This window comes from Apteryx rowi, unplaced genomic scaffold (genome assembly GCF_003343035.1).
Source record: "Apteryx rowi isolate R43461 unplaced genomic scaffold, aptRow1 scaffold_22, whole genome shotgun sequence".
Lineage (NCBI taxonomy): Eukaryota > Metazoa > Chordata > Aves > Apterygiformes > Apterygidae > Apteryx > Apteryx rowi.
The window spans coordinates 1,190,136-1,213,469 of record NW_020448530.1 but is presented as its reverse complement, the minus strand read 5'-3'; the positions used below and the strand labels follow the sequence as shown (position 1 = coordinate 1,213,469).

Here is a 23,334-nt window from a genome sequence, read left to right as displayed (position 1 = left end):
TTTCAAATCTCTCAGTATTTTCCATAAATTCCATGTGCATGTGTGGCACTCTCTGATAACATACAAATCGGAACGCATAAACTGTTTTGAAGTGTTTGTACAATTTCGTCCAAAAATATGACTATATGTTTGGGTTTCAATTGTCAGCGATAGGATATTAGGCAACAGCCACATGCATCGTGTCCGGGGCACTGGATAAGTTTAGGTGGCACTAGCGCAACTCCCCCCTTTCTGGCTGGGTCTCCGTAATGAAGAGAAACTTCAGATTATCCAGAGGAATAACCTGCGGCAAAGCAGGCTGTAAGCAACAAGGTGGCCTCTGGTCTCAGTTACAGAAGTGCCAGTCCGCATAAACCCACCGAGATCAATAAAGCAATTCCAGGTTCATACGGGTGTAACCAGGATCCCAGATCTGCTGATTTCCAGGTCAGGCATTATATTTTTTGCAGCTCTTTGCAAAAAACCAAAGCCTTTGGCGGGAAGGGAAACTGTGCTTCAATCAGTGTTGTTTGAAATGTCTTTCATTTATTAACATTCTTGCTGAAGCCGAACATTAGTTCCACTTTATCAGGAATATAGTGCAGCTGTATTTTCTGGATGGGAACCCCACCAAAAATATGTTAACCATATAGTCAACAGCTATGCCTTGTTTACTCTTACGCGCAAAGCCATACGGAAGCAATCCTCTTAGGAAATAAATATGTATATATGTTCTGTATCTGTATGCAAATTGAAATAATAGGAAAGGCCAGAAAGGGGCAGAGAAAAGGGCTCAGCGGACGTTGCGACCCTCTCCCCAGCGAGGGCGGCGTGCCRGCAGTGCGGAGCCGCAGCCGGGAGAGGGAGCAGCCGGGAAACTCCTGGATGCAGGTCGGGGCGCTCCGGTGCGGTTTTGCGGGGAAGACGGAGCGCTCCGGGCAATCCCTTCTGCAGAAAAATCGCTCCGAGGGGACAAACCGCGCCGGGTCGCGAGAGCCCGTGGAGGGGACTGGAAAACCCGGCGGGCTCTGACGCCCCGCGGGCGGCGCGCGGGGGCCTCCGTCCCCCTCTGGCAGACCCAGCCGGGGTTAAATATTAACCGCGCGGGGCCTGCTCAGCCTGCGGCACGGGAGACCAGCCCTTTCGCCGGGCAGCCGCCCCCGCGGCGAGCGCCGCGCCACCGGCGAAGCAGAGCCCGCGTTCAGCAGCCCTGCAAACATGCACGGATCTGCCAGCGCTTTCTGCCAAGCACTTTCATCGTTAGATGGAGATAAATCTGTGGCTTGCTTAACCCAGCCTTTACGAAACTCGCAGCTCCGGGTTTCCAAAATAACAGGAGCAGAGCATAGCTGGCTGGTGGCCTGCTGAACGGCACATCGGGACGGGGCGGCTGGAAGGCGACAGCGTATCTCGCTGGAAAAGGGGCTGGGGAATAAATCACATATCACAGAAATAAATAGGAGCCTAGCCTCCCTGGGCCAGAGAAACTTATCTTCTCATGTTTCTGCAAAGTGCAGGTGTCCGTTTACTTAAGAAAGCAATTAAGATATGATGTTAATAATGCAAAACGAAAAGAAAAATCTGCTACTCGCCACATGTGGTGCGAGGCAAATGCAATGCAAGAGCGAAACGGGGTAAATGTGCCATAAAAGGGTGTTCTCTGCTGTCACTTGATCCACAGCGCCGGGGTGCATGAACCGGCAGACGCCCGAAGTAGGAGGAGGACGCGCCGCAGCATCCCCAGCACTCAGGGTCCCGGCCCCGCTCACCAAGGCGCTTTCATTCATGTTACACGTGGCAAAACCATTGCAAATAGGGATTGGGAGTAGCAGCTCCCATTCAATGCTCCCTTTTAAGCTACAAAACTCAGCAGTCCCAGGAAATTCTTTGACTATTTTTTTTAATACTTATTATCTGACAAGACTATCGTCCCTTCCTCTGCCGCCCGTGACCCAGGCTGAACCTGTTTGGCCTGTGTTATTGTGCTCGTGTAATTCAGTGGAAAAGAGATTGGATTAAACAGGCAGCCCTGGAGGAGTAAATAAAAGGAACGTGCTTTAAAGAGTAAATAGACAAGTCTGGGGATAATAGAATAACTCCCAGCAGCGCTTAATCAGAGAGAAAATAATGTCCACGCTAAAATCAGAGCACGGATTTTTGTCTCTGCAAGGAAGAGCCCAGCAAACCCCACAGGGGTGCCGAGGATGGCAACGCCGCTCTCTGGGAGTGTCTACAAAGGTGAACTGGAAATGAGGAAAAAAAGCATTAGAAAAAAGCGGCAGATCTCCAGAACAGCTGTGTTTATGCCGGGGAGGAAGCCCATTTTCCGAATGGTCCATGCACATGGAGACCTTTTCCTAAGATGAGTGCAGAGACCGGCCGGGTTAGCTCCTGGTAATTCCCTCACTGACTCCAGACCAAATCTGTTCAGCAGCAGAAATATGCTTTTTTCCCTCGCTGCCAGCCCTGCAGTTCAACCTGGCCTGCCGGGTCGAGTCCTCGGCTTCACCTCCCCGTTTCCTTTCATGCTGCTCCAGCAAAGTCCAGAGCGTGTCTGAAGGCAGTAACGGGATTTTCTGAGCGCGGGGGATCCTACGGAAGTAGCCAGCAGCTCCTGCCCGGGCCGGTAGCAGGATGTCCCGGGGCAGGAGAGGGCCGGGAGGATTCGGCGCTTTCTGGCAGCCTCTGCTGGGAGGTCGCTGCCGCGGGAGCTCTGGCTGCAAAGGCGGTTGCTCCGTCTCACTCCCCAGGCTCTTTCCTGCAAACAGCAGGGACACAGACGATACGAAAGAGAGGAGAATTACTCCCCATCCTACGCATCCGTCCTCCTCCTAGCCAGACAGTAAAGATATATGCCTTTACTTTAAAGGTATATACCGTGGTGAAGGTATAACTAGTTGCCTCTGCACCCGAAACACAGGTAGCAACGCTGCTGCTGAAGCCCAGGTTGGATCCCGGCCTGTCTCCATCCCCTCACTATGCTGGCTTGCAGAGTTAGTGGGAAAAAAGAGTTTAAAAAACCAGCTCTCACCTGAATACATGAGGAGGAATTCTCCAAGTGGGGTAAAGCATACGTAAAGTCGCTTTTCAGAGCTGGCACCCTCTTTCTCATGCAGCAGCATCAGCAAAGTGCGCTGTGAGTGACTCGGGGACATTGGTTGGCCATCAGCTGCAGAGGGGCTTTGCTGCGCTTGCAAGCTGTGAGAGGAAATCTGAGAGACGAAAATCAAGCTCTCTTCTCTCATTTCTACAGTCATCGACATTGTAGAGTGAGAGCTTAAATGGAGAATTTTGGCAATGTATAACATAATGCAGCTCTCCCTTTATGGATGTGTTACCTCTTCTCTGCTAATAAAGGGACAGGGATCATCACTGCAGTTGAAAACAGAAATACAAGTACATAAAGACTAATATATGCAATTTTATACACTCATTTTCCTAACCACAACCCAAATGTCTTCTCCGTAAACCATTTGCTAACATGGCAAGGATAAGAACATGTACACATTTTGGGGTCCTGATGAGACCATCAGCTGAGAGAAACAGATTACGAACACAACCACCCCTACTTGAGCAAAGCACTTGATGTGAATAAATGGAGAGAAGCAATTGCATACATTGTAAAGTTATACAGTGCAAAAGAATTCTTCAGGGACTACCACATCCTGAGTCTTAGACAAGGAAATCCAGATCAGACATCGTGGAAAAAAATTAATGCCTTTTAAGGCCAGGCAGAATTATGAGGATGATCAACCTGAATAATCCATGACGCATAAACCCACCATTCCCAACAAAAGGGGATAAGTGTGAGTCTATTGTATAATCCAGCATTGAGATGCAGGACTCGGGTTACAGACACTGAAGTCATTTGCAAGGAAGGATCGGTGGGGGCTTCCTTGCAGAAGAGATTCAGAAGCGAAAGGAGAATTAAAACCATAGGTCAGTTCTTCCAAATCACTGACTCTGACTCCCAGCAGGGAGAGCAGAGATGGTTAGGGTGCTCTGGCAGGGTGCGCAGCTCTTCAAAACCTAGTGAATGGAGCAAATGTGCATTAGGGGAAGGCAATGGCCCAAGTGACCGCTCTGCTTTCACCAGATAAGTGTTCATGCCCAGCCTTCCAGCCCCTGCAAAAGGAACCAGTCCCAGAGGCACTCCGGATAACATAAGGCAGGATTTACCCCCAAAGAGTGTTTACTCAGCCAAGCTGCAGGGCACACTCACATTGACAAAATCCCCAAGCAACATGACAAACCATCTTTTAAAAGAAGTCCTCCAGGAGGTGGTTCAAGATGAGCTGGTAGAAATCTGGGCACAGGAAGCAGGTCTACATGGTTTGAAAACTATGAGGTCAGGAAACAGCAGCATCCTTCAGCACAATCGCAGATCTCTGGCCATGAAAAATGGCTTGTCAAGAGAATGTGGAATAGGAGGATGTTTGAGTGGGTATATATAAGTAGGAAATAAGAGGACCTCTCTTTTTTTAGTAGAAAAGCATGGTTACTAGCATCTATGTGCTTGCATCACTACTTTTACTAAACATAGGTCCATGCTCTACTGAAGATACATCCCCAAAAGACTAAGATGGCACATGCGAGGACATCTGAATCATTAGGAGTTGCTGTCTGCATATCTCTCAGAAGTGTGCTGGGGGCTAAGTGGTTAAAACATGTTTGTGGGATCTGCAGAAAGCCTTGCGAATCACTCAAAAGGGACACAAAACTCCAAGTAGAGTGGAAGTTAGAATAGTGCCACTAAGATATTTCTGATGAGTTCATTCAAAGGCAGAGTTGTACTATGTTATACTAATGAACTCTGACAGAGTGTTCCTCCAACAGGCCTAGAAATGTGTATTTTATTCTTAGGCTAAGTCCTTTGCCATCTAATAAGGGCTTTTGAGCTTTTCTCTTGATCTTCCCCACCTGGGGATGAGAATGTGCAAATTGACCTTGTCTCTTTCCATCCATCTGACGCTGGCACTCACAGAAACCGATACTCTCCTATATTCAACTCTTGGCAGGTTGCTTTGCTTCTTTGTCTTTGCGTTTCCTTCAAGAAGAAGGATAAAAGTGTAAATCACATTTAGCACTGGTATGATCCATTTGGAAAGCAAGTGCAGTTTCTTGGAGGAGGTGCTGTGTTGCTGCCATCACCTGGAGGCCCCTTTGGTGCCACTCTTCACATTCATATTCTGGATTTAATCTGAAGCCCCATTGCGTGGTGCAGGAAGGCACTGCGAGGCTGCGCTGGAGAGCAGTTCCCAGGCGGGATTCTGTAGGAATCCTTTCATTACACAGCTGAGTCTCAAACTGGTTTCCTCGCTGGGGCCAGAGGGATCCCGTGCATCAAAACTGTGAACCATGCACTTGGGTAAGTTGGACGACATAGAATTATAGCCCTGACAAAGCAGAGCTGTAATGCCAATGATGCAGAACTAGATGTCAAGCGGCTTCAGAATTATATACAAACTCAAATGAGTTATACACAAACTTGATGCAAACATCTCTTTTCCCAGTCAAGATGTTCTTAAAACAATTTCAGGTGAGCAAAAGGCACACAGGTCAACAGCTCCTTATTCTGGGAAAACTCATAGTGAAAATGCAAGGAAATTGAGATGCATGAAACTGCAAGCTGAATACCAAATATGTACTGTCCCCAGACTTGTTTTCTGCATAGAGCTAGGGTCACGTTTGGATGCACCAGAAAACCAGTATAGCCAATACCTCTGGTCATCAGTTCTTAGGCTTGTGATTTGTAAGCAAGCTGTTTGGTTGCCATATAGATATATACTAGTCTGCTCTCTCATGCATCTCCAAGGATTTTACTACCGTTCATAAATAGTCTTGTAGCCTCCGCTTCACTGATCTATCAGTATTTCCATTTTATGGGGAAGCAAGATGCACTGAGAAGTTTTGTCAATTGGCTGAGATCTCCCAGTCAGCTGCAGCTCTGGAGTCCAGACTCCTGGTCCTTCCTACTAAACATTAGTGCCTCGGTCCGGGCACTTCCCGCTTCAAGAAAGAGCAATGTAAGGTTTGAGACCAAGTCTGCATGCAACACACACGCTGCAGGAGGGATCTCACAGTCCCAGAGCCACGTATCTGCAGGGCTTTCACTGGAACAAGGTTCGTCATGAAGGACATTCCCAGGCTTTGGCAGGGAGAACACATAAGCCAGATGTCAGCTCTTTTTCTCTCGCTGCCAGTTCAAATGTCAATCACATGCAGGCTCCTGATTTATAGCCAGTCATGCCACCGCTCTTGTGAGCTGAAAGTGAGAATGCCCGGGTGAAGCCCCGGATGCCACCACTGAGTGCGGGACGCATGGTGTGAAAGTGTCTCTTCACAATGCGGCCCCTGGAGGTGTAGGGCAAGCAAACGACACCAGCACCCTCTAACAAGGGGCGAGTTCGCACAAGACAACGAGCAAACGCGAAGCACGTGGGATGACAGAATGCTAGACAGAGATGAGCTGAGAACAGAATTTGGCCCTGAGTCTTAGCTTTTCTGAAGCTGAGGAGCGTCTGCGCTTGGAGCTGTGGTTCAGCTTCTTGGAGGTAGAAGCTCTCACAAAGACATTCTGAGACCAAAAATCTACTGCCAAAATCTACTTTCACTTCTTCTTTTCTTATCTGCCTCCCGCTTAGCTGGGAAGCACCATGCAAACTCTGTCTTGCCATGTACCGCAATAGCGTCCGAATAATAAATAACAATGATATGGTTTCAGCCAGAAAATAAACCCCATATGTGTCCTCGAGTCTCTCTTTTCTCTTGAAGAATTCATGCAAACATTGGTTCCAGAGACTGTTATAATCCTGTTTACTTGTCAATGCTCAGAGTGAGCATGTAATTACAGTTCCACTATAAGATATTTAACATGTAATTCAATGGTAAACAGCTACCATGTTATTATAGTCTTCCAAGGTTGGATTTATGCCCTGAAACCTAAATTAGTCCCAATAATTTCTGTTCAGGGGAGGATAATTTAAAACAAACATCATCAAGCACACCAAAGAGAGCTAATTTCACCGAGACAAGAGACAGCACAAGCAAGTAATTTTTTTCTTGAGTTGTCTTTACCACCACAGTTTTCTTGGACTTGTATCTTCCTAGGTAGGCAAAAGCTTTGTGTTTGAGTAAGGTGCAAAAGTGAAATTAAAAATATCAGTGATAACCAAAGAAACCTTCGGAGTCAATTCTATCCTTGAGGACAGACACAAAGCCTCTGGGGCACATCTCTTATGGCGACAACCAGTGGCACATCTTTGATGTCAGTATGAGCCAAAAGATGAAAAAAGTTATAGGAGTGATAGTACCTGGCCTTTGCTCACTTTTTCACCCTGATGCAACTGTACCTCTAGGAACTGTTGTTGGGCTACTGCCTATCAGACAGTCATCATTAACAACATTAATTGGGCCTTGCCTTAAAATAATCCATCCTCAGCACCAAAATGCTTAGCACGCCTACGGGCCCCTTCATACAAGACTCTCGGAGGGCTTCGCAAGTCCTGACTGTTTAAGCCATGCAATGTGCCCAAGAATTTCGTCAGAGGCACAACATGGGTAACTGTGTTTGCCATATAAAGCTACACACTTGCCTATGGTCGCAGCCAGTGCTGCTCTAGGAACAAAAACAAGGAATCTGGCTCTTTGCTAGATTCATCTTCTGCAGGCCCAATTCCTTATTTTGTTATGTGCACCAGTTTTCTCTTTGTGAAAGGAGGATTGAACTTCCAGTCTTCCCAAGGGCAGGGTGACACCAGCATACTCAGTCCTGCTGGCCACAGCACCCCTATACAGCGGGTGAATAAACTACAGCCGTGAAGGTGCCCGGGTCTGATTCACTGCCCTCCAGCGCTGTTGCCCTTCTGGAGCCCTTCCCCAACTTGTAAAGATCCCAGACAGCTCTTTCGATACAAACGCAACCAAGATGGCTTTGTCTGCATCCAGGCTAAGAGTCCAGAGAAGTCACGCGAGCCCGGGCAGCGGCTCCCCAAAGCTCGCAGGAAGGGAGGCAGAGGAATGCCGGTGCACCTGGGGCTCCTGCGCCGCCAGCGAGCGCAGGTGCTCACCGCGCAGTCRGGGGGCTGCCGTCACCGGCCGGCGATGACAGCTCCGGCTCCCTAATACATTAGTTCCTGGGCTCTCGTGTGCATCTGTTGGAGGGTTAGAGATTTGCCGGCGTGGGGATAATTAAGCAGGTGGGCTGCTGGCCGCGCAGCACGCTTGCCAAAGCCAGGCCTGCTGGAGGCGGATGTAGCGCGATGGATCTCATGCAGCATGTGAACATATATACAATATCCTCACCCAGGCATGCACACGGCCGTACGGGGGAGAGAGGAGGAGGGGTGCGTGTGCACACTTGGGCATATTTGCAGAAGTATAAAAAGACCCCARGAAGAGAGATGCATGATCTACGATGCACTGCCATTCACCTGAGAGCCACCACACACACCCCTTAGAAAACATCTGGCAGTTTAGCTCTCTTCTTAGCAACTTTCTGTTCTTTTATTTAGGGGGAGCTCTCTGAGAGTCCRCCAGTTCAACACGTAGAAATAATAGCCAGGTCATAGCACGGTTGCATTGTGCCATCTTCTGGCTAAAGGCTGTGGACTCCCTATCTAGGAGTCCGCTTAACTTGTAGAACAGAAAGAGAGCTCTTTCTTATGAATTTGAGAAGTGAGCTCTGGAGATGTCCTGGCAGCTGGGGTGTTATGGCATGATAACACTGCCTGCAGAAACAAACCACGAGCAGAAGGCAGAGTCTGCAAGGGTCACAGGGACACAGGAACTGCCATAGAGACCACTGGTCTGCCGAGCCTGCTGTTCTTGCCTTTAGTAGAAATGATGCTTCAGCATCTCTCTTCAACAAAGTATTGAGACATTACTATATACACTTAGGCAGCTGTGAAGCTRCAAACAACCTGAAGGTGTTGAGCAAAGCCACAGGAAAGTGAAAAATAAAGCAGACTCAGAAGGGTACACAGAGACAAAATATRTTCATCCCTCTGGTAAAGAAGGTCATACATATCCATAAATGCATAAGGACACATGCTCAGGACAGCTGCCAATTACTCATCTGGAGCATGAATATGGAGAACTGGATGTTCCCAAACCACCCTTCACTGCAGAAAAATGAAGATATGCAACAGCAAATGGATATGCCATCTGGAAAGATCTCTTTGTGGAGAGGTAACTGGTCTGAATGTGCAAGCCTAGGCTTGATGCAAAAAATTAACTGACAGATTCTCATATTTTTCATCAGCACAGTTTATAATCCACATTTTAAAACATGGCCCCTGGAAGCAGAGCAATTTCCAGCGCTGCCACATCATGCCCGACCCTGCGCTTGCCTGCGCTGATATAGTGCCCTTGATTTCAGCAGCAACATTTCTCCACCTACCAGGATCATTTCACAGAGGTAGGTGTGCAGGATGATGGGTTCAAAAGGAGCTAATTACACACAGATTAGACAGACAGATTAGACACAACTAATTCACTAAATACTGGTTAAATAAACACAGCTTCAGGGAAGATTCATGCTACGGATTGTCATCAGCAGTACTCATGCGAGTTGGATGAATTAGGTGCCTAACATTCCCCACCAAAAAGCTGGCATATAGTGATGTTGCTACAGGAAACAGTATGAAAGGATGAAATCATCTCCTGTTCCAAGGAAGGGGAAATAGCTGCTGCATTTCAGACACCACAGAATGGGACCTGACAGGCTGCGAGAAAGGGTTGCCATTCTAGTAAGATTTAATTATTTGGCTGTAATGAGTTCTGCAAATATGTTTAGTCCCAAAATGTCTTTTTATAGTGCTCTGAAATTTCAAGTAAATCAGGATCATTATGGAAAGAGCCTAGTCTTACGCGTGGGTATCAGCCAGCGCTGAGATACTATTTCATTCCTAGCTTAACTAAAAAGGGAGAAGCAGAGAAAGTGTGTTTTACAAGACTCAGATGACTTGACCCTATTCTGAGCACTTTATAATCTGCATRCATTTTCTAACTTAATGGATATCTCCTTGCACAAGCCTGTTGTCAGGGGCAGGTATGGGCACATGTCCATATTTGGAAGTAATTCAGTAGGTCTGTACCCTCACTGATCTGGCAAACGAGGAATCAGGAGCTCTGATTCTGCCATGAGGCGTTGTGTTGGTGCGTGATGTCTCCATGCATTATTTGGAGAGCAGTAATACATTTACCAAGGGATTGCATCAGGATCACCAACAGCAGAAGAAGGATTTTGGCATGAATTTGGAGACTCAGTGGGTTGAACCGAGAACTAACCATGTAAAGGTGAGGCATAAGCTTTGCCTGCATGTGACCACTGCTGTTATCTAGTCATCTTCCAAGAATGAATAGTTCCCTCCCTACGTTTGCTTCATTGCTCTAGCATGTTAGTAATAAAATATAAAGTGTTTCTTCTGCCTACAAGCATACTAAATATCAGTCCTCCCTATATACCTAGCCTTGCACCATTTTTGTTTTCATCATTTCTATGCCTACATCTCTTAACTTGCACGGACCAAGACTGGTAAAAAAATTCAGTATGGGGTCCTTCAGAGGTGTAGGGTTGTGGGCTTCTGAGAACGGCAATCTGAACTTGCATTTATTATGTTATTTACTGTACTTTCAGATCCTCTTTGGACTCATTCTTTCCCCCCAATCTGCTCCCCAGTCATTGTTCATTCATYCCTAATGTAGATTTCCTCTTCTCCGCTCTGATTTGGCTCTGGCCTCCTCCACTTTTGGCATCAAGAGCCAATGGTTAAATTAAGGGTTTCTGCCAGGCCGTGAGTACTGATGAGGCAGCCGCCCTCAGCATATTTTGCAGGATCTCACAGCCCGTGTCCTCACTTTCCGTTCTGAGAGTACGATCCCACTTTGCCCCTCGTCTCAGAGGAGCCACCCTCCTTTCCCTACTCCGACTGCGGYGGGAGTTTCTGAGCCCACCATGCACAGCCCCTTTCCTCCCTTCGCCCTCCCCACCGGTCCTCACCTGCAACACACCCACCTTCGCCATCGGGAGGTCCCTGCAGCGAGCCCCCCATTTCCCGTCCCTGCTGGTGCTGCCTGGCCCTCGGCATTTCCCGTGTCCGGAGGGGCAGGCAGCTGGCGCTCGCTGCAAGCGGGCCAGGCAGCACCCGCAGCCCACAAACCACAAACGCTCTCTGTTGCCCTAAAGAACCAGGAGAAGGAGCTAGTCGCCACATGACGGCGAAGTGGACTGGTTTTGCAGTCATGAAATAAGAGTCACCTCCACTACTGACTTCTTTGGCACCCTGCTGCGCCCTGGGGATCTCACCAATAGCAACAGCGCTCTGCTCCCAGATAAAATATAGTCTGTACAAGTATATTTTTAACTAGTTAGTATTTTTATCCAGTTTCTAGCACAGCACAATATCAAATACCCTRCTGAATCCCAAATACGCTATGGCTGTGCTGGACTCTCTACATCTACTAAATCAGGAAGGCAATTATACATTTGTTTGGCATGATCTATTTTTAATACACCCATGTTGTTTGTTGGCTATTGGACACTTTTCTGCCAAACGTTGTTACACAAACTCCTTTAATACACTGTGAAGTTYGGATACTTCCCCAGAACATACAACAACCTAATAACACGGAAGATGCCAAGAAATGATTTCATGGTCCTCATAAGGACAGGTACCATATTTGTTTTCTGCCAGCCACCAGATGCTTCAGCCCTGGAGATTTATTGACCTAATTTTCACTGGAGTTTTTTTTTCTCAGTAGATGCCTGATCCAGCAGCTCGCATGTTGTCAGATTCCCATTGACTGCACAGAGAATTTGGACTGATCAAGAGCTGAGGACGTGGCCTTGGCTTTTTTCAACTCCCTTGGGTGCATTTCATCTGTTGATTTATGTGAGAAATCATTAGTTTGCCTTGGTGGAGAAACAAAAACACAGGAGCGAAAAAAGGCGAYTGAAGACACAATGGTCGTGCCGTTATTGAAATGTGCTTCTCACTTCAGAAACAACAGTCTGCACTCAAACAAAGTGATAAGTGGGGACAGAGATTAAGCCAAAATAAACCTCCTTATCTTAAAAAAATTCAGCTTCCTAAAGCCAACCTGGATCTGATCTGTGTGAACAACAGGAGAAAGTGCAAGAATGTTGAGATATTTCTTAAAATAATATTACTGTAGGACCCAGCAAAAAGTAAACTCCGCTCATGGGACAAAAGTTATTTACAATGAGCCCTGACATTATGCCCATGAGAGGTCAGATGGAGAGCAGAACACTGACCTTCCTGTGTCTTGCACGTTTAATTTACAAACATCGGCAATGATCCTGCAGAGAGATACTTTGGCCTGACATCAAACACTAAGTGGTTCACATTGTCTGTGGACTTCCCTTCAAAAGCAATAGGACTCCTCTCAGTGMGCAAAGTTAGAGGCCCTTGGTTAAAAACTACATGTTGAACCTGCGAGGGGGATTTTCACAAACTACACTGAGGCRAGAAGGATGATCCGTGGTATGTGATGCTAAATGAGGACAGAGCCAACTTCGCTTCAAGTCCTTGCCCTGCTAGAGACTTCCTGGATGATCTTTCCCCACTGAATTTACCTTCCTCTTTTAATCCTATTCTTTAAGGTCAGATATAAATAAATAAATAAATAAAACCCCACACCAAGCAAACAGGGGGGGACGTCCCCTGCCCTGCCTTGAACTCATTCCTGCTGTCACTCCCTASTTCCCTCATCTACCCCAATAAAGGTCTACCAGAGGGCTGAGCAGCCTGTAACTTCCCTACACCCCTCTCCTGGCACCATGCAAACAGGTCCGCCAGACATAACGCGCCTGCCCCAGCCCCTCTGCCCCATCTATGGCACATGGGCCAGCCCTGGGTTTGTGTATATCTCTCACCTCACTGGAAATTGCAACTCAGGATTTGCTTTGTTTTCCTGTTTTGTAGATGACTTTCGTTTATACTCAAAATATAAATGTACAGACACACACACACACACACACATATTTATATGGCTGAACACAAGCCTATGTATGTAGGCACAATCTTTCTCTTTTAGTTAACATAACCAATCAGGAAAAAAAAAAAGAAGCAAGAGATTAGTCATTTCATCAACCCTTCAGGACCTCTGCGATTTCTGCATGCAAGTAGCTGTCCAGTTGTCACCTTGGGCAGCCACCCTTCAGCCAGCCTTGCTTTTCTTSATCAGGTTAGCAACAAACTGGTCCATCCCAGAGGTTTTGCCTAAGAAACACACCGTAATCCAAAATCTCCAGCCAGTGGCTGACACAGGCTCCAAAGAACTTGTTGGGGAGCCAGGATTGCACAGTCTCAGTGGAGGACTGCGCCAAATGTGAGCCCCTGCATCAACTAACCGTGCTGGGAACAACTGCTCCAGAACCCAAACGACCTACAYATCTGTGCCCCAAGGCCCTGGAGATGTCAACCCCTCAGCGGGGTCTGCCCAGGGAAGCCTTCGTCTTGCTGTGACACCTGCTGCAGATGGGCTTGGTCTGAGGCKCAGCTTCAAGCAGACAATGAAGGAAGACAGTGAGCTCTAACCTGGGTTCTTCTGCTCCAGATTTACAGCAGCATTATCTCCAAAGAAGAGATGCTACAGTCGTGCTACAATGAACCTGCTGAACTGTTGGGCTGCTCAGGTAAAGAGATGTTACTACCCGCACGGCATCATGAACAGGCAAATTGACATCTCCACAGCCTGGACATAGGGCTATGGACATGCTGTGAACTCCATGGACGTGTGCACTTGGTCTGACATTGACCCAAACAGCTGACTGTCAAATGTGAGCCCAGGAGAGCTGAGTCCATCACTGAGCTCAGGCTAAGAGCCTATGGTTTGATCAAGTGTTCTGGAGTCCAGTCTAAGAGTGTTTCCCCCATGAAAGCCCATGTCAAACCAGCATGGGAACTGGAAGAAGTCCAGCTCCATTCACAAGCTGCTTCACTTAGAGTRGCATGAAGATGCAAGAAGACCCTGATGCTCAGCCAGGCAGGGCCACATCCGCCTTCTCTCTTCTGTGCTTTCTCCAGCTAGCCTCATGTCCTTGAAGAGCTCCTGTGTATATCTCAAAGCTCTTTCTCCTTCCAGAGCATTGATATCTTTTAAACCTCACCCAAGTCTTCTTGTGTCACCTTGCTTTAATCTTGCTGCTTACAGCACCTAYTGCTCATCCTTCATTTGCACCCTTCTTCCCCATTCATCTCGCTGCACAGTGCCCAGTATGCAAACAGCAGCCTTGAAATGCCTCTGAGGCCCAAATGGTACGGCCAGCYCCACCATCACACTGCCTGTGAAGGGGAAGGTGTTAATGAAGCAGAGTATCTGCTGGGAAAGGCTGGTTCTCCTTTTCTCTCTTGGTGAGAGTCTCTCAGCACTGTTTCAATCAYATGACAAATTCAGCAGCAATGCGGCCAGGATTGTTACTCCTAAGCAGTCTGTCTGCCAAGAAAACTTGGGAATGACTCATGTCATGGCATTCAGAGTGAGGGGAGGGCAGGACTAGAGGTGACTAATGATTCGAAAGCACAGCAATTTACTTCCAAGAGAGGACGGGCCAGTCCCGTGKGCAACGCAGGAAAAGGGCCTCACTGCACCGCAGGAAAATGGAGTGAGGCAGCTGGTAGGTGAAAGGCAGAAAAACACATCTCTGCTAAGGCAGACACAACATTTCCATGAAGAGTTAAGTGTACACACCTGACCCGCCACAGCCTGGACAGCTTGGAGGATATGGAGAGTTTGAAGCTGAACCAGATCATTAGAAACTAGATGAGGGCTGTTCAGTGGCAGCCTGAAATGGGTTTGCAGGTTTCTGCTGAGTTCCCTCCTGAATCACAGGCGGGGACATTCAAGAAAAGGGTCAAAAAAGCCCTTCTTCAGCCAGAGGAAGCAAAACTATTAGACCTGTGTTGCAGTCTCTCCCCATGGAGATGCACCAYGGTCTGTATAATATCTACGTTTGAGAGACCCAGATCTGTCATCATGATTTTTTTTGTAGATGCACCAGACCTTTTGGGAAGGGGCTGTAGAAGGGGGAGAATAATTSCCCTTCACTTCCCCAGATAATTGCTTTACATATGTGACTTTAAACACAACAAACCACCCATTTATGGAGCCCAAATGGCCAGCATTTTGCACTTCTTGCTGCCTAACAAATTACACAGAATAAAGCTCTGTCTCTGTTCCAGTCCCCCTGCCTGAAGACAAGAGATTCAAGCAAGAAGAAATGGAAAACTGCTACAAAGCTGGTGGCTCCCTGTTACATCTCTACATGTTCRGCACGTCCTCTGCTTTCATGCATATCTTTGTCCAGACAGGATCCCATCCTGCTGTGTGTATATCAGCCTCCTCCAAACCGGGCTGGGCATCTCACAGGAAGCACGTGACACCTTGGGAGCCATAAGGGCCCTTATGAGATTTATGAGAAAAGCTGGAGAGAGCACACCCAAAGAGACAGTTTTGCCTTGAAATGAACTTAGAAATGTGTGCCTGTGCTTGTGTGACACAACATTGCCGAAAGGAGTGGTAAAATAAAACATCCCCCAGCCCGCCTCTGGCTGCYGGCACCAAGCGTGGCCAGCTTCTAAAAGGGAGACAGCTCATGAGCTACAGGGCAACGGGTCATGCTTTAACTTTGGCTGCCTTGCTGCTGGTGGGCATTGGGAAAAGCAAGAGATGCCTGATGTCCCCCACCCCAGGGACAAGCAGCAGCTGAGCATGTGGAGCCGCGGGCAGCCTTCAGCCCATTCGGGTGCAGGGCTGAAGCACAGAGGTGGAGGCCGGTTCATGACGTAACCAAAGCATGGATGGAGTCTGCATTTGGCCGGGGGGAATTGCTCTGCTGTAGCGCCAGGGCCAGCTGCTGAGACGATGTCTGGACCCAGCCATTGATTAGATGTTATCCCAGATGAAGCAGGGTGAGGTGAAGTGAGTGATGGATTAACCCATTTCTGGTCAGGCTCTGCCTATAAAGAGTGAGTTACTTTCTGCTCTGACGTTGAGGTACGCGAGCAGGCATTGCTGAGACAGGGCCTGGGCAAGATTTATTTATCTTGAAACCCTTTAAACATTTCAACACCCTGTGGCTGTGCACCCAGTGAGCCTGTGAAACCACATGCCTTGCAATTCTGCTCCTTGCCCTGCTCTTCCCCCACAGTTGTTTCACTCCCTCCTTGCTGCAAGCCAGATCACTTGTCAAAATTAAAGAATAAGCCGTAGGAGGCATGCACTCAGCTTTCCCCTCTGCCCATCTGGCCGGGCCCTGATCCTGCCTGGGGACCTGGGGACTTCTCATGAGCACATAATCAGCACTGAAAGACTCCATGGCCTCCTTTGTTCTTTAAGACACATGGCAGTATGGATGCCAGAGAGCAGTACAGCATGGGTTGAATTCATATTAACTTTGGGGTGCCCTGCATTGCATGCAGGGTGAGTCGCTGCATATCCTGGGAGAGTCTCCTACATCTGCAATCCATCACTCTCAGATCTGGTCAAAGAGTCATCGTGATAAGGCCCATTTGTTACCTTCTCCGTCCTGCTAACTAACGAAACACGACAGAAATGGTTTATGGGCTAGCCCTGAGCTGCACAGGAGTCCCAACTCCTTTGCATCCATCCAACGCCTTTGTYTGGAGGATGCGCTAAAACCATGAGTGCACATGAGGAGGCACTAAAACGTGAGAGCACWCTGGTGCTCTCTGCAAGAGCGTGCAGCAGGGGAAGAAGTTGGCCTTGACAGGGCTAAGAGGTGGCTCTTTTTGACACAGGGGGTTTCCTAGCACTAGAGAAGAGAATGGCAGGAAATCTAGCTGTTCATTGCACGCAAGCTACTCCACTGACTTCAGGAGGGTTGCGACAACGGAAACAGGAGAGTAGTTTATCCCAAAGACTTCCTTGCAAAGGGAATGAGCCTGGCCAAAGCACACAGATTTGTCCTATTATTGCTGTGCTGGATGCACTTTTCTTGCCTCCATCTGTTGAACACAGCAGCACCGTGACCCGCACAACCACCTGAGCTGAAGGGCTTGCATCCTAGCTTTACATTTCTAAGCTGCCCTGTACTCAAAGAGTATTTCCTCCTCTGCCTCCAAAAATGTAACATTCATCATCAGTCAAGGCAAGAAATTCATGGCGAGACAAGTGGACATTTCCAGCTCCTTCCTCCCAAGCATCCTCAGGAACTTCACTGMGTGTCAGACCCTCCTCGCAATACTGCCTGGTAGATGTTGTGTTTCAGTCTAATGCTGCTTTCRCTGTGACAATACTTAGCACCACTGAGAACAACTTTGTTCAAMGATCTCAAAGTACTACACAAGGTTTAGTTAATTAAGCCACTGAAATATTAGTACATCTCTCTTATGGAACAAAAAGCCAAGCTAAGATGTTAAATGACTTGCCAAAAGTAATATGAATCAGTAGCTAAGTTGGGAAAAGAACCCAGGAGTCCTGACTCTTAACCCACTGCTGTAAACCATTTTTCTCTATAATAAGAAATTAAGCAAGCAGAAGGATGGCAGCACAGCTATTCCTTTTACTGAAGCAGCATTATTATTTGGACAGCAAGGAGAATTTTTGCTCTTAATCTTAGAATTTGGTACACTTGTTTGAAATGAGTTTTTGGTGGGCTCTCTATCTTTTGAAATTCTCATATCAAGGACATAGTTAAAGAAACTATTGTGCTAGCAAGAGTTATGGGCTTGAAGTAGAAATGAGCTGTGAGTTACTTAGGAAGTCAGAGCAGATGATCAAAACAGTCCCTTCAAAACAGTCTGACAAATCTCTGACATATTCCTGAAAACTAAAGTCMTTAAACAACCAGAACAAGTTACTGTTTATTCTCTGTATTACCAAAGAGCCAAAAAAGTGAACATTAAGGTGATTTCTGCTGCAGAAAATGACTCCTCTTCCTCCAGCCCAGCCCTGGATCTGCAAGTGGAACTGCTCCAAGTCCRAAGATAAATAAAGCGATAGCAGGGGCATTTCCACAAGGAGGCCAAGGAATTTGAAAGAGGAAGGAGTAACTGGGACCCCAGTGAGCCATTTGTGTGTATCCTGCTGTCCATAAGTTTTATAAATTATGGGGGAAAAAATGGTGTGCACAGCTGAAAGCTGCCCCTAGGTACCAATAATTTGTCTGACCTGCATTGAGATGACCAATCTGCTCAGCTCTAACTAGCTTTGGCAGCCTTGCACGGGTCATATTTTTACATGGATGAACTGTTCTTCAACAATTTCCCCCAGTGTGTTAGCAGCACAAACAGGCTTTTCTTTGCAAGCAGGTATGTGTGCCTTCTTTTTCCAGTTATTTCTTTCCTGACACACACAGTTCATGTGGCCATTCGCAAAGGCAAAACGCCCAGCCCCCTCGCTCTTTCTCAATGGCAGGATTGCTGAGTGCCCGGTTACACTTATACAGAGCAGGGATGGAGCACAGAGGTTTGCTTAGGTTTGGACTCCCCTGTGTTAGGCAGCAAAAACATCACCTTTTTCTTCCATTTTTCCAAATCCTATTCCTAACTTTCCTTAACATTTACCTGCAGTGTTGCATTTTATTATTCAAGAAATGGACTTATGTTCATATTGACAGGCCAGAATTTATAATTGCAAAATTCCCAGTGCTTCCCAGGATAATTCCAAGACTGAGTTAGATATCCAGTAGAAATCACTGCACAGAAAGGGATAAAGCTGGAAAAGCTACACCACCTTTCCCCCAAACCTCTAGTACTTTCATATAATGAGAGTCTCCTTGCCATGGCCAAAGCCCCATAGTCCCTTGACTCTGTAGGGCTGAAGACAGGGTAGGAACAGCATTAAGAAAAGAAAGCAGGTGACAAGGGCACTGTCAGAGGTATAGATATATGTACATGTACACATATATATTTACCCTTTCTGGGAAGGGATTCATCATATGCACCAAAAGTCGTAGATGACCTCCAGGGGTAGCGCAGGATGTAAGGCCATGTCAGAATTTGCCCTCGCTCTTTATTTAATGCCAAGTATGATTGTGCCTTCATGAACTGAACACATTCACTGGTTGCCCTCAGACATTCGGGTGATGGATTGCTGGCATCACTTGTTTTCTTTTGAAGGCAATTCATTTATCAGAGACAATCACCCAACTGATAAGTTCGGTGTGTTCAGCTGTTCACGGCAACACAGCAGCTACAGGCCAATAAATATGAGCCRCAATTAGCCTGATTAATGATTTCAGATCACTAAACTGCAGCTTTGTTTAAGATAAGGCTCTAATAAGTTTTTTCTACAGACTCCAGCAAGTTTTGTGGCGACGGTGACACTACCTTCATTGTYGGGGCTGCAGATGCAGCAGGCGTTTCGGGCTGACTTTATGACAAAAAGTGCCTCACAACCTTCGGGCTCTCTGAAGAGTTCAGCAGGTGTTTGGCGGGCAGCGGACAGTGATGTGGAACCGGCTTCCATCTGCTACATAGCAAAGCACTAAGGAAATTGTTTCCAAATGTTCCTTAATTTAGAAGTTTACTTCCCCCTTGGCCTCCTGTTTTACTCCTTGGGATGCTGACCTTCACCTTCAGTGCCATCCTTCAGCCACAAAGCGAATTTTGACAACTAACCAGCTGCGGGTGTCTCGGTGCGTAGAGATGAGCTAAGGCAGGAGAAACTAGTAAGAGCACAAATAAGGGCAGACTTGTGAGTAACCAAGAGCAGGTTTTGGGAGGACGGTGTTTGGTTTAACAAATTAGCAGGCACTCAGGTATCGCTATGGTGAGACTTACGGAGTACAGAGCTGAAAGGGGGTGAATTTGGCTATACATTTGGCCACTTTGAGTTTTGGCAGCTCTGCGATCTCTCCAGAGTTTAAGGTAACAAACAGACGCTCGTAGGAATTCCTTTAAACAGGACAGCATTCACATTTCATTCATGTTCTGGTTGTGATGAAYACGAGATGAATGCATGTGTGTGTGCATGAGCCTGCATGCACCTGCATGCCCTTCCCTGCTGCCTTCTGCTAGAAAGAGTCGATGTCACTGATTTCTGTGCCACAAGCCCAGGCTGGTAAGGAGTGCGCTGGTGGAGCAGCAGTTTAACTTTACTAAGCTCCTTACTTAGCTCTGCTAAGCTCCAAGCACTGGCCCGAACCGGCCATGAAATTAGCAGGGTTTCACCACACAACATCTAGGGTACTTCATGCAGACCCAGACCCACCTGCTACTCCTCCCAGAAAAGGCCTTTCCAGGCTAAGGAAGAACTTCTGATCATTGCAGACCTGAGGAGATCTGATTTCAGTGATGTCTGGAACAATACGTTTGGCATTTTGCTATAGAGGGATACTGTGTGAAATTCAAACCATTGGTCTGAACATATACACCTGCCTCAACCAGGCCATTCGGTGTGTCCAAGTGGGGTCCCTGGCCTCCCCGCAGTCAAGGAGAGAAACAAGCGGTTCACTGTTAGCAGGAATCTGTTGGTTTCTAGGCTCAAGGCATCACCATGCACAAGGATATGGCTGGATTCCCAGCCCTCTCTTGAGTTTAGATGCTATATTAGCGTTGCAGGTAAATTGTCCTAAGGGGGTGCCCCAGATCTCCTTCTGAGGAAGAAGTGGTGGGACAAGGCATCCACCTCCTGAGTAAAGGTCCTGGGACTGCAGTGTTTGGTTGTGCACTGCAAAACCTTGGGTTCAATTCCCTCACCGGCATCGGGGAGCCCAGCGCAGAGCCTGCAAGGCTTCACTGAATCTTCACAGCTTGCCTCAGGACCTCATGCAGCCTCACCACTATGTGGCCACAAGGAGTAGGTGGGAGAGAGCCGGAGCATGTAACTGGCATTAGCAGCCACAGCCGGGAGGAGGAAGTCCTGGTTACTAGCCCCACTCCCAGGGCCCTTCATGCATTTTACATTACACTTTACAGGAAAATACACTGCAGTTGTTAATTTTATGCCACCCTCGTTGCTCAAGTTTACCCTGAGAATCCATTTAAACCATCACGTAAACATTTGGAAATCAATACGTTTTCCTGGGAGGTTTCCTCACAAACGACAGGTAACAAGTATATTTTATTAGCTTAATTGGAATTTCTCTCTCAGACCAGCAATTGAGTAATCTATTTGTCAGCTACAGCCAAACGCTGAACTGCTTACCCAGATATCTCCAGGGGCTCAATAAAAGAAAAAACAAAACCAAACCKCCCCAAACTGGAGGCATGCAGGACTGTGTACTCGGGGACCTGAATGTGCTAATTTTGCAAACGAGCCTTGGGCCAAGAAGACCGTAATGAAACCTGTTGGAGGAACCTTGGGCCTGAGGGCCATCCAGTTACGCACTGATCTAAATGGCTGAGAAAAGAAAACAGGAAAGGAGGAAAACAGGAAAGGAGGAATTGTTGATCCTGAGATTTGCTACAGACTAGATGGTCTTCATGTCAGCTATGAGCGGCCAGTGCAATCACTTGATCTTTGTTTTAGAGAGAGGGGAGATTCTGATGCTGTTTTGGCAGCCTGTGGCTGCTTCATTACATTGTGAAATGGARATAAGCCCATCAAAAACTTCACCTATGACTTGGGGAGTGGTTCAGATGAAATCCCAGAGTTGCTGAGATAGGAACCTCTGGGTCTGCCTCGTTGAAGAGAGTTCATCTACTGAATCTAAACTGGAGATCAACTGTCTTCCAGTAAGCACCCACTGCTGTGATTAAGACTACAGAATTGTATGAAAATGCCCCAGAAGTAAGAGATGAGAATTCCTGGAAAGTTTTGAGGCTCATCAGCTGCAGCATGGCCGGAGAAACAGTGAAGGTGACATAATGAGATACTAAATGAGGTAGGTCAAGAGGTCACTTCTTCCAGTCAACAAAGGGGGAGAGTACAGCCGGAGTCAGGCTGTTCTCCCAACTAAACCAGTGCCAAGCCCACCAACTCCCATGGTAGAGAGGAAGGGACATTTTGGCCCAGCATAGGCCACCAGATAGGAAGAAAGACTGGTTACATTTAGTCAAGACCCCGATTTTCCTCTGTTAAAGAAGTAGCCTGAAAAACTTCTGATAAATCTTAGCATCAATCTTGTGACCAAGGAGTGAACAGAACAATAAGGCTTAATCATACTGCACATTTCTGCATTTCTTTTCTGGTCAGTGTTGGGCAGGATGGAAAAACTAACAGTGAAGGGTCTCCCTTCCTATTGCTGCTTCTGTCACCGTTATTCAAATAAGATCCCTTTCCAAGCACATGGTCTTTTGACTTTCCCAGGCACTTCATTCACACCAGGTTAAAATAATAACATAAGCCCTGTGATTATCCCAGTAATAACCCCTGGGTACAGGAGGCTGTGGAAGCAGCGCTGAAAGCTTCTGAGTTTGAAAATGTCAAAGTGTCCCAGAAAACTTGGGAGGGTGAAGCAAAGACGTTAAAGAAGCAAAACTGCCCGGTTCCCATACGGACGAGCAGGTCTTGGCCATGCAGCCGCTGGAGTACAAGCGCTGTTGAACACTGCCTTGGGTCAAGGGGACCAGGAACGTGGATGGTCCTAATTAGAGCCAACGCTGGGCAAACACACGACAGTGGGATGACAAATGGCCAAAAATATTTTGTCCCGAGAGAGCACGAGGGGGAGGCAGGAGGCTCCCAGCCCCTACGCCAGGCAGGGGATGTTTATTCGATCTCTGCGGCCCCCCTCTGGCAACCTCACCCCACCGACCCAGTATTGTTTCCTTCGCCGACAGCTGCAGCCGTGGGGGACGGAGAAGCGCTGGAGACATCCAGCTGTCCCCCACCGGACGCCTCGCGCCCGTTCCCCGTGCTTTCGGCGCCCTGCCCCGAGGCAACCCGGCTCGAGCTCCGAGATGCCCCAACCCTGGTGGGCCAGGCTCAGCAGTTAGCTTAGCCTTGCAAAACATTTGGGACAATTTGTAAGACTTTTTTTTATCCTTCTTCAACTGTATCAGTTCAGAGAAGAAAAGACACCCCTTGATTTATACCCCTAATACATGAACAGAGACGATACTGAATTTTTGCAAAATTCAGCTGTAGTGAAGCTCTTACAGCAGCCTGCTGAATCTCCCTTCGAAGGAGTACAATTCTGCTTGAGGCAAAGGGATGGAGGGGTTTTTTGTGTCAATTTTTAGGGTTTTGGAGAAAAAGGGTTCTTTTTACCGGTCAGCTGAGGGGGATTTCTGAACTGGAGGACTCTCACGGTGGTGAATGTCACTTCTCCCAGGGAGGCCTTTTTCCATGGCGAGATTTGCACAGTTGGAATCTGGGCAGAATAAACCTGCAGGCAGGGAGAGCCTGACCAGACACAAACGGTCCTTTTAAAAGGTCTGAGTCAGATTTGTTAATGCTGGTCCACAAAGACCTACGTACAGT

At 47.4% G+C, this 23,334-nt stretch overlaps 1 protein-coding gene across 1 annotated transcript in view; it reads right to left on the bottom strand.

The window, feature by feature from the left end:
• The window catches only part of FGFRL1 (fibroblast growth factor receptor like 1), a 182,745-nt gene extending 179,503 nt beyond the window's left edge, over nucleotides 1–3,242 (bottom strand). The window contains exon 1 of the mRNA XM_026064549.1: nucleotides 3,011–3,242. Within this exon, the coding sequence (XP_025920334.1) occupies nucleotides 3,011–3,242 (232 nt within the window). The remainder of the gene's footprint in view (nucleotides 1–3,010) is intronic.
• Nucleotides 3,243–23,334: the final 20,092 nt, after the last annotated feature.